The sequence below is a fragment of the Sapajus apella genome, unplaced genomic scaffold (assembly GCF_009761245.1).
Source record: "Sapajus apella isolate SASKATOON/1434 unplaced genomic scaffold, GSC_monkey_1.0 scaffold8, whole genome shotgun sequence".
Classification (NCBI taxonomy): Eukaryota; Metazoa; Chordata; class Mammalia; order Primates; family Cebidae; genus Sapajus; species Sapajus apella.
This window is the reverse complement of record NW_022436948.1, coordinates 12,119,323-12,131,284: the sequence shown is the minus strand read 5'-3', so window position 1 is coordinate 12,131,284 and position 11,962 is coordinate 12,119,323. Positions and strand designations below refer to the sequence as shown.

At 38.5% G+C, this 11,962-nt stretch overlaps 1 protein-coding gene across 8 annotated transcripts in view; it reads left to right on the top strand.

Moving 5' to 3' along the window:
* Positions 1 to 11,962, top strand: part of ITSN1 (intersectin 1) — a 242,499-nt gene that overhangs the window by 66,479 nt on the left and 164,058 nt on the right. For all 8 annotated transcript variants that reach the window (XM_032276601.1, XM_032276600.1, XM_032276603.1 and 5 more), the window contains exons 2-4: positions 1,475 to 1,534; positions 3,827 to 3,919; positions 5,290 to 5,353. In XM_032276601.1, the coding sequence (XP_032132492.1) occupies positions 1,507 to 1,534; positions 3,827 to 3,919; positions 5,290 to 5,353 (185 nt within the window). In that variant the 5' untranslated portion in view covers positions 1,475 to 1,506. The remainder of the gene's footprint in view (positions 1 to 1,474; positions 1,535 to 3,826; positions 3,920 to 5,289; positions 5,354 to 11,962) is intronic.

Genomic DNA, 11,962 nt, shown 5'->3' with positions numbered 1-11,962 from the left:
TGCTTTTAGAAATTTAAAAATGTGATGGGGGAAAAAACTTCTGTGGACAAACTGGAAGATGAAATTGTGGTATATTAGGGCAAGATACTGTCATTTTAAAAAATCTAAATTTGTCTAAGATTTTAAATCTGTGAATATTTAGTACTCATTATTTATTCTTGTTTGTTTGTTTGTTTTTTGAGGCAGGGTCTCACTTCCGTTGCTCAGGCTGGAGTACAGTGACACCACCATCTCAGCTCACTGCAGCCTTGATCTCCTGAGCTCAGGTTATTCTGCCACCTCCGCCCCCTGAGTAGCTGGGACTACAGGCTTGTGCAACCACTTTTTGTATTTTTAGTAGTAACAGGGTTTTGCCATGATGCCCAGGCCGATCCTGAACTCCTGGACTCAAACAATCTGCCCAACTCAGCCTCTAAAAGTGCTGGGATTACAGGCGTGAGCCACTGCGCCCAGCCAGTATTCATTTTTAACTGTGCATTTACTCTGTCACAATTAAATTAAACATAATGAAAAATATTCACTAAATCTGGATTTTTGTTTTTAGCTGGAGAAAGGACTGGCTTTTTTTCATATTGCCTGTTCATGAATAAATAATATCTGATGGAGATTTTTGGAGCATTAGATTTGCGTTTCGTATTCTGGGACAGATGTTAGTGGAATATGCGTTGTTTACAGTCTTTCTCAAAATTTTTCAGTGTTTTTTACTGAAAAACACTGCGGAGTCCTGATAATTCCACAGCCTTTGGTTACCAAATGAATGGTATTGCTGTAATCACTTACCCTCTCTGATTTCATTTTCCCGATCCATGATATGGGGATGGTAATAATGGTAACCTTTCTCACAGGGCTGTGATCATGAGTAGAAGAGATAAGACCTATAAATTACCTAGTAAAATGTGTAGCATGTACTAAGTGCTCAATGAAAAGAAGCTGTGATTATAACCATCAACTAGATGCACTGGTATTTATAGATGGTTAAGAAAAAGGCACAGTCAGCCCTCTGTATCCATGGGTTTCACGAAATCCAGGGTTTAACCTACCACGGATTGAAAACATTTGGGGAAAAAAAATTGTGTTTGTACTAAACATGTACAGACTTCTAAGCAATACAGTGTAACAGTTGTTTACATAGCATTTACATTGTATTAGGTATTGTAAGTAACCTAGAGATTATTTAAAGTATACAAGAGGATGTGCTTAGTTTATATGCAAATACTGTGCCATTTTATATCAGAGACTTGAGGATCCATGGATTTTTTTTATCCATAGGAGGTCTTGGAACCAGTCTTCCTGGGATAATGAGGGACAACTGTATATTTAAAAAGTAATACATGAATGAATGAATTCCTTAATTGTAGAGCTATGCTCTAACTCTAGTATTTGTCTTCTGACCATTTAAGATAGCATGTTGGTGTGTTTATGATTATACAGGAATTAAGTTTTCATAAACTTAAATGTTGCATTTCAATTACAGGCGTCGATTAGCAAGGTAAAAGTAACAGAACCATGGCTCAGTTTCCAACACCTTTTGGTGGTAAGTTTTCAGAAATTTCCTTTTTTAATGTACTTTGGAACCAGATTTTAAAAACTTGATATTGTGGCAAATTTAAAATTAAAAAGTAGAGAAAAATAATATAATCAGCCTTGATATATTCCATCATATAGTTCCATTAATTATCAACTCATGCTCAATATTGTTTCATCTGGATTCTTTTGGAGCAACTCCCAGGCATCATATCATTTCATCTATAAATATTTTAGTAAAGATAAGAAAATGTTTAAAGATGTAACTTCAGTACCATTATCACACCTATAAAAATTTATAATACTGGCTGAGCGAGGTGGCTTACTCCTATAATCCCAGTACTTTGGGAGGCTGAGGTGGGTGGATCACCTGAGGTCAGGTGTTCAAGACCAGCCTGGCCAACATGGTGAAACCCCGTCTCTACTAAAAATACAAAAATTAGCAGGGCATGGTGGTGGGTGCCTATAGTCCCAGCTACTTGAGAGGCTGAGGCAGGAGAATCGCTTGAACCTGGGAGGTGGAGGTTGCAGTCAGCTGAGATCATGTCACTGCACTCCAGCCTGGGCAACAGAGCAAGACTCCATCTCAAAATTTAAAAAAAAGTTGTACAATACCATATTATCACACCTGTAAAATGCTTGCTATATCTAGTCTGTACCTTATAGTCTTTAGACATTTCTTGTGATGGTTTGTTTGTTTACATTGGGATCCAAATAAGGTATAACCATTGAAATTAGGTCGTGTTTTTCCCAAGTCTCTTAGTGAATTTTTCCCCACTCCTCTGTTTTTTTATTAGCAAGTTATTTGTTGAGGTGATGGGGTCATTTACACTTTTTCAACGCCTGGATTTGAAGCTAGACATTTTTGTTTGTTTTACTCTAGTTAGATAAACTAAAGTTTGAAACATATCAGACTGCATCAAATGTGTTTTTTGGGTAATTTTTCTAAGGTCACTAAGAAATTGTTAAATGTACTTGCTTACAGCCAAGTTTTTTTTTAAGTTATTTTTTAAACAAAAATACTAATTAAAAAATAGTACTTATTAAAAATACCTATTAAAAATCCATATTAATAGGTTACTCTTGAAAGCTGTCTAATCTCATCATTGAAAAGAGTTAAAGTCTCAATGTGATTCTGGTACAGAGATCTGTAAACTTTTCGAAATTATTAGTTATTCTGTTTTATTTTTGTTCCCCTTCCTAATAACTGCAATTTTTGGTTTTTGTTTATAGTTCTAGGGGTGAATTCTGACAGGGCAGTGAAAACTTCTTCTAGGAATTTTAGAAGTGTAAGGCCTGTGAGGGAGGGGTCATCTCTGTCTTGGACACCACTTCATCCCCACAGTAAATATTTTTCTAGATTCCTACTTTATCTGTCAGTGTCATACCAGACCCTGTAGAGAGGAGAGATGCAATGTTTAGACGTTTTTACTTGTGTGCTGGGCACATTCACATTTTGTGTGAAACATGCATATCGTGTATTCCCAGTTTTGTGGAAAGTGTCCAAGCTTTTGAAAGCTTTCCATGTGTGTAATCTAGAATTATTTTAGTCAGTTTGAGGAGACCTAGGACTAAAGTCAGCAAGATCTCGGTCGTAAGTGGACATCTAGTCAGTCCAAGAGCTGAAACTGAAGGAAAACCTAAAACCCATTCTTTTTGGCTATTATTTCATATCAGGACATCTCCCGCCCCCACTTTTTTTTAACTCTGCTTCCTGCTCACTGAGATACCCATTTTTTAAAACAGCTTTCGTGAAATGTAATTTACATTCCATAAAATTTGCTAGCTTTAACTGTATAATAATTTTTAGTAAATTTATAGAATTGTGCACCCATCACCACAATCTATTATTTTAATCAGTCCCCAAAAGATTTTTATGGATATTAATCACACTCAACTTCTTCTTTCATAGCTTTTTGCCTGTGGCATTTAAGGCACTTGAGAGTGCAGTTTTAAGTTTAAGTTAATTTAGTCTGTTGCTTGGGTTTATGTAAGTAAATGATTAATTTGCTATAATCTTGCTAACTATGGGATTGTAGGACAAGTTTCTAAAACAGGAATGTGTGCCTCTTCTTTTCTTTCTCTCTCATTTTCTCTCTTTCTGTTTCTAACATTTTGTGTCCTGTTTTATACTTAATTTTCTAACTTTATATGCAAAACTTCCAAGGACAAGCAGATGTGAATTTATCAAGTCTTTATAATACATTGACAGAATCTTGAAGTGCTGTGGAAATAGTGTGTGAGAGCATTTTGTTTTCCTTTTCTCACTGAATAATTTGTTTGTCTTTTCTTTGGATTTTAGGCAGCCTGGATATCTGGGCCATAACTGTAGAGGAAAGAGCGAAGCATGATCAGCAGTTCCATAGCTTAAAGCCAATATCTGGATTTATTACTGGTAATCAGAGTCAGCATTTTATCATTTTTACTTATCAGTAGTGCAGATGTCTGTGGAAACTCTGTTATGCAAAGCCAAGGTGGGCAAATATGACCAGGGAGAGACATTTACCTATTTTGCCTTAACCTTGAGCCTGTCTTTTTACAATTATTTTACACATAATGGATTCATACCTTGTTTGCAATTTTTGGTGCATGTCAAACCACTTGTTTTGTGCATATAATTTGTGGAAATTGATTAAGATCAAAGGACCAGTGGCTCACACCTCTAATCCCAGCACTTTGGGAGGCTGAGGCAGGCAGATCACTTGGGGTCAGGAGTTCCAAACCAGCCTGGCCAACATGGTGAAACCCCGTCTCTACTAAAAATAAAAAATTAGCTGGGTGTGGTGGCAGGTGCCTGTAATGGCAGCTACTTTGGAGGCTGAGGCAGGAAAATTGCTTGAACTCAAGAGGCAGAGGTTGCAGTGAGCCGAGATCACGCCATTGCACTCTAGCCTGGGCGATGGAGCAAGACTCCATCGCAAAAATAAACAAACTAATTTTCTTGTTTGATTATTTTTTAAGAATTCACTTTAGAAAAAATAGGATCTTTATTGCCTGGGGAATTGTGTTTTTTTTTGTACGTGTTTGTACCATTATTCCGTTTTATTACCGGTTTATAATGGATGTGATTCTTTTTTTTGTTTTTGTTTTTGTTTAGAGACGGAGTTTCACTCTTGTTGCCTAGGCTGAAGTGCAATGGCGTGATCTTGGCTCACTGCAACCTTCACCTCCTGGGTTCAAGTGATTCTTCTGCCTCAGCCTCCTGATTAGCTGGGATTACAGGCACCCGCTACTACGCCCAGCTAATTTTTTGTATTTTTAATAGAGACAGGGTCTCACCATGTTGGCCAGGCTGGTCTTGAACACCTGACCTCAGGTGTGATTCTTATTCATTTTTACTTATTCTCCATAATTATATCAGAAGTACCCAGAATTTGGAGCATAGGTATTGGGAATGGCAATGAAGTTTTTTTTATGAAGTGAAAGTATGGCTTGTCAGTTTCCTAAGGATTCCTGTAAATGTGCTTTTGCACAATGGGTAGCTGTTAATATCTTAGTTAATAGCAGATTAATTAAAGTGGAAAATCTATGCCAGCAAATAGTAGGCCCTTTCTGAGATGATTTTTTAAAGTGTTAAATTCTAAAGTCAGTGCTGTTGGATTCTTTTACCGTTGCCTATGAGCTTATCCTTGGACTTTTATAACACACTCAAGTCTGTATTTATAATATTACCAGCCTCTTTTTAAATTTTGTAATTTTGCTATTAGAGGATTTCTGTCAGCTTTTGTTTTTTTCTGAAACTTTAATTTTCTATTTAATTTACAGGTGATCAAGCTAGAAACTTTTTTTTTCAATCTGGGTTACCTCAACCTGTTTTAGCACAGATATGGTAAGTTGGAATTTTACATAAGCAGATGGCAAAATAAAATATCGTTTAGTTCTTTTTGGTAATATGATTTCTTATGTTATAAAAGGAGAACATGTATCTCTAGCCTGAAATACCTTGTTACTTCTTACCAGAAAATTATGTCTGAAAAGTGTCTTTCTAATATGGAACTAAAACAAAACAATAGCAACAAAAAATGGTGACATTTGAATGACAACACTGTCAAATAGTTAAATTTCCACGGAGATATCTAAATTTTGGTGTTCTCTCACTAGTTTTGGCTTCATCCATATCACTCATATTTATTTGGATGTCCCATATTTCTTGCTGTATACTGGAATGATTTTTTATCTTTCATTGAAGAATAAAAGGTAAAGGAAATATTTGAGAGTTAGTGCATGGTGAATACATAATATTAATAGACAATGTTGAATTCTTTGACTATCACAAATAGGCATTCAATCTCTTAAGCCACAGAAAATACAGAGTATAATAAAAAGGGTGGCAAATACAGTTTTGGATTCTAGGATCATGGCTTTGAAGAACCATGCTGACTTCTGTTGTCCTGTAAGATATTTTTTCACTAAGTGTGCTTAATACTTCACTTCCCTGAGTTAGCTATATGAAGGCAGCTTGCTATAAAGAAAGAGCACATGATTTCTAGACGTACACCTGAGTTTGAATCCCAGCTGTACCATTTTCAGTGTCTCTGCTTTGGAGATACAGTTACCCTCTTTGACCTCAGTTTTCTAATCTAGGAAATAGGCATGCATATAGTTTTGTGAGAGTTGTTGAGAAGATTAGCAGAAAAACCAAGGGCTTACGGTGGCTTGTGGCATATAATAGGCCCTCAAAATAAAACTCCAAAAGGTATCATCTCCAGGGACTAGGTATTCCACACAACTAAATTTTTCAGCTAATTACTTTGTCCTCTTAAGTGACCAAGCCTTTTAATTTATAATCTTATGGGAATTAATAAAGGTTGATAGAGCTTTTCGTTTCTTTTAAGCAGAGTCTACAGAACACAATCTAAGCTTTTCTTGATGAAATGTCATCATGAAAATCAGTATCTCTGTCCTGAAATAGCAGAACTTTGATGGGGGGGTGTGTGTGTGTGTGTGTTTGTGTGTGTGTGTGTGTGTGTGTATTTGGATATATTTGAAATGAAATGAAATGATACCAGATCCCTGTGCTTTTTTTGGGTCTGCTTTATTTTCTTTTTCCTGGTTGTCAGCATATTGGCTGTTAGACTGTCTCTTTAAAGCTAGTGTGCTTGCTCCAATGAAGCCATTCTGATTCTAACTTCTGATCTATTAGAGCTAGAAAAATCAGATAGCCAAGCGGTTTTGGAATTGTATTTTAAGTAAAAGTCTCAGATGGAGAAACAGCCCACAAGTAAGAAGTCATGCACAAGTAAGCACAGAAGTGCTGTTCTGTCAGTTAAATGTCGAAGCTTTAGACGCAAGAGACCTGTGGCACCTGTGTGAGTTGTAACAAGCTTCTTCTGTTTTGCATCTCATACATGATCATGTTTCACACCATCAGTACCTCTCACTGGAACCTTCTTTTCCATATTTCACTTCCTCCACTGTATTATGCTTTTATGTTGCATTCCCAATTTTTGAAAATTCATTTATTCTTTCAACATTAAAACATTATTTTTCAGATTTCTACTGCAGGCCAGGGACTGTTAAGAGATGGGATCTTGCTGTGTTGCCCATGCTGGTCTCGAACTCCTGGACTCAAGCCATCCTCCTGCCTTACCTCCCAAAGTGCTGGGATTATAGGTGTGACCACCATGCCTGGAAATGACAACTGTCTTAACTGAAAAAAGTAACATTTGGCTGGGTGTAATCTCAGCTCTTTGGGAGGCCAAGGTAGGAGGATCGCTTGAGCCCAGGTGTTTGAGACCAACCTGGGCAACATAACGAGCCCTCATCTTTACAAAACTAATTATTTTGAGTTAGCTGGGCATGGTGGTGCATGCCTGTAGTCTTAGCTGCTAGGCAGGCTGAAGTGGGAAGATGGCTTGAGCCCTGGAGTTCGAGGCTGCAGTCAGCTGTGATTGCGCCTTCTAGCCTGGGTGACAGAGCAAGACCACGTCTCTAAAAAGTAAAAACAATTGTCTTAACTTTTCTAAAAACAGTTGTAGTTGTCTTAACTTTCTAAACTATTTTTACCTGAGTGGCCCAAAGTCAGGTTTTTATAGTGACCATTTTTATTAAAGTTGATAATTTTTGATTAGATTGAATCAAAAAATATTTTTTTTGTCTTTGATTTTTTTCTGACATTTTGCTAAATAAGTTTGTGATGGCATATTTTACTATCAAAAAATGTCATAAGTCTCTTTTCCCAAAAGAAATATCTTTGAAAAGTCATTGGAAATTTCATGAACCACTGATAGCCTGCCCAGATGATGCGATAATGCAGTGCAAAGTATGAGTTTAGCAAGATCTGTCTTTCACCTGAGCTGATTGATACTTATTCATATAGTAACCCTAGGCAGTACTTGATCTCTTAAAGCCTAGGGTTTTTTTTGTTTTTTGTTTTGTTTGTTTGTTTGTTTGTTTTGAGACAGAGTCTTGCTCTATCACCCAGGCTCGAGTATAGTGACACTATCTTGGCTCACTGCAACCTCTGCCTCCCAGGTTCAAGTAATTCTCCTGCCTCAGCCTCCCAAGTAGCTGGGATTACAGGCACCCACCACCACGCCCACCTAAGCTTTGTATTTTTAGTAGAGATGGGGTTTCACCATATTGGCCAGGCTGGTCTTGAACTCCTCACCTCAAGTGATCTGTCCGCCTCAGCCTCCCAAAGTACTGGGATTACAGGCGTGAGCCACCGCATCTGGCCAAGCCTAGGTTTTTAAAATTTCAAGTAAGAATAGCTGATGTAAAGAAGCAGCCCCCTGTAACTCCTATGCTAATCTTGTGTTTGTCTGTGATTTTTCTTGTAGGGTCTCAGGGTAAGTCCTTACTCCTTTTGGTAGAGAGAGGAATGCGTTTGACTCTGAAGTTTTAGGCAGTCCTGTGTCAGTCATCTGGGGAAGAAGATAATTTTTCGTTTGTTTTTGAGACAAGATCTTACTCTGTCATCCAGGCTGGAGTGCAGTGGCATGATCATAGCTCACTGCACCCTCAATCTTCTGGGCTCAAACAATCCTCCCACCCCACCCTCTTGAGTAGCTAAGACTACTGGCATGCACCACTACACCCAGCTAACTTTTTTTACGTAGAGATGGGGTTTCACCATGTTGCCTGGAGGCTGGTCTTGACCTCCTAGACTCAAGCAGTCTGCCCGCCTCAGTCTCCCAGAATGCTGAGATTATAGGCATTAGCCACTATACCCAGGAAAGAAGAGAAGTTTGGATTGAGAATTGGGAACTATGTCTAATTTCTGTCTCTGAGCTTTACTTACTTTATTCTGGACTTTGTTTCAAATATTTGAGTGATGGATGGGCAGTATATGTTAGAAACCTTTATTATGTTTGAAACTGTATTCCAGTTAACTAATCTATGAGCTTTTGAACTGTAATCTGTTAATGCTTTGGGGACTTCTTGTCTCTCCTAGCCAGCTTCCAATTAATATAAGAAAATCCGAATTCTCAGAGGATGGAGTCAAGTCAGTGTGTATAATACCAAATTATAACCATGGCCAAAGATGATACATCTTCCTAGAAATTGTCTTATTAATAAGGAGCTGGAAGGAGTTTGGCAGATATCCTTTTGGCAATTGAAGTGGAAGGGAGGAGAATAAAAGCAGAAGGAATAGACAGGAGCCAGAAGATACAGGAAGGAAAAAGAGACAGGGGGAAAGAGACTGGATAAAGGCTTTGAAATCTGAGATGGAGGGCCGCAGAAATGGAAAGAAAAGGGGGAGTGAGGGAACATGACGTGGAAATGGGCCCTGAGAGGAAAGAAGGAAGCCAGATACATGAAGACAAGGATTAGATCAACTCTGTGATCTGGTTCAGAATGGATGGGTCAGGGCAAACAGCCATATATTAATAGTTTGGACTCTCTTAAGACACTTCTGAGTATGTGTCAGAAGGGCCTTCAGTCCCAACAAGATCAATTTGCTAACCTCATACAAAAAAAAAAAAAAAAAAGAATAAGGCATCCTGGACTCTTGATCCCCTCTCCTCCATCCCTCATTCCTATATCTTTATCATCTCAAGTTCATGGCATTGAACTAAGATGGCAACTATCTATCTGGCTCCCCAAACCAACACCTGGACCCTATACTTGATTTCTCTTTTTTCTTCACCCTGCACACCCAGTCCATCAGCCTGACCCCATTTATAGACTTTACCCCCAATCTGGCCACTTATTTCTGTCTCTACTGCTACTGTCCTAACCTGTCATCTCACCTCGGCCCACTGTTAAAGTATCTGGACTGGATTCTCTCTTTCACATTTGCCCCTGTAGATTCTAGTCTCCAAACAGCAGCTGGATTAATTTTTTTTTGGAGACAAAGTCTCGCTCTGTCACCCAGGCTGGGCAGTGGGACGATCTGGGTTCGCTGCAATCTTGCCTCACCACCATGACAGCCTCGCTCTGTCGTCGAGGCTGCGAGGCAGTGGCTCCATCTCCGCTCACTGCAACCTCTACCTCTGGGTTCAAGTGATTCTCCTGCCTCAGCCTCCAGAGTAGCTGACATTATAGGCGCCCACCACCACACCCAGCTAATTTTTGTATTTTTAGTACAGATGGGGTTTCACCATGTTGACCAGGCTAGTCTCCAGTTCCTGACCTTATGATCTGCCCGCCTTGGCCTCCCAAAGTGCTGGGATTACAGGTGTGAGCCACCGCACCCGGCTAGGCCAATCTTTTTTATTGGTCTTATTGCCTCTAAGACATTACTGAATGCCTTCTTGCTCAGTTCTGAGTTTAAATGAAATAGATTTACTAGAATTAATAGTTTAATAGATTTCATTGTTTTGAATGACATCCAGTAGTGCTTTCTGGAAAGTAATGTAAACTAAAAACAAAATTCCAAGCCCCCCAAGCATCTGAATGGACCCCTCATCTCAGCCAAAGGCATCCCAACCTTAACGTTTACACCTAGATGTAAAGAGGGAGTCGTACATGACTCACTATACCCTACTCTCTTTGGGAATTCAGGCCCAGCTGACCAGCATTAGCATTAACACAGACCTTAAGAATGATAAAACAGGCTCTTAAAAGTCTGATAAGAAACATTTACAGTCTACTTTCTCTGAAGTCTACTACCTGGAGGCTTCAACCACAAAACTTTGTTCTCCAAAATCGCTTGTGATAACCCAGACATTTCTTTCTATTGAATCCAGCTCTTCAGATAATAACTCTTTGAGACAGTGGCTCATGCGTGTAATCCCAGCACCTTGGGAGGCCAAGGCGGATCACTGGAGGTTGGGAGTTCAAGATCAGCCTGACCAACATGGAGAAACCCCGACTCTACTAAAAATACAAAACTTAGCCAGGTGTGGTGGTGCACGCCTATACTCCCAGCTACTCAGGAGGCTGAGGCAGGACAATCACTTGAACCTGGGACGCAGAGGTTGTGGTGAGCCGAGATCGAGCCGTTGCACTCCAGCCCAGGCAACAAGACCAAAACTTCATCTCAAAAGTAAAAAATTTAAAAAACAAAACAAAACAAAAATTCTTTCAATGAAATGCCAATCAAAAAATCTTGAATCCATCTGTGACCTAGAAACCTCTGCTTCCAAGTGTCCCATTGTTCCAGACCAAAATAATGTACATTTTACATGCATTGATTGATGTTTTTATGTCTCCCTAAAATGTATAAAACCACATTGTATACTGACCACCCTGGGCAAATGTTCTCAAGATCTCCTGAGGGTTGTGTTACAGGCTATTGGTCATTCACAGTTGGCTCCGAATAAATCTTTTCAAGTATTTTACAGTCAGAACAGATAATCCAGAAATAGTTCCCACTTCATATGAACATTTAATACATGATAAAAATTTATTTTAGTTCAGTGACAAGAAGATGGGTTGATTAATAAATATTACCGGAAAAGCCAGGAATACATGTAGAAGAAATATGGTTGAACCCTGGGATAATTCCCCCATCCCACACAATTATTGGTTTAAGGATTAAAATGTAATAAAATAATATAATGTTAGAAAATCAAGGACTAAAAACCATCTAATCATATGATAAAAGAAATATTTTACATTTGAAAATTTAGAATTTCTATGCTGTAAATATACATAAATCAACAAAATGAATTTTTAAAAATCTTTCAGCTGTCAGCAGATAAACAGTTAATTTGTGATACACTGTGAGCTCTTATAAACTGACAACAAAAAGACATACAAGTATATAGAAAATTTGGCAAAGGATTTGAATAAACCATTCATAGATGTGGAAATTCAAATGACAACGAAATATTAAAAAGTGATGCTCAGGTTCACAAGTAGTGAGAGGAATTCAGTTTCCACTGGCGTGGTTTGCTGAAGGGCTCTTGACTACAGAAAGTGGAGAACTCCTAGCAGGCCAAAAGGAGGTTTCTGGAACCACAGGGCTTTGTTTCCTGCTTTATGATCTTTATTTTCTGAAATGATTGTGCCAACTTTTGCAGTCTTGATCACTTTTAGAGATTTTTGA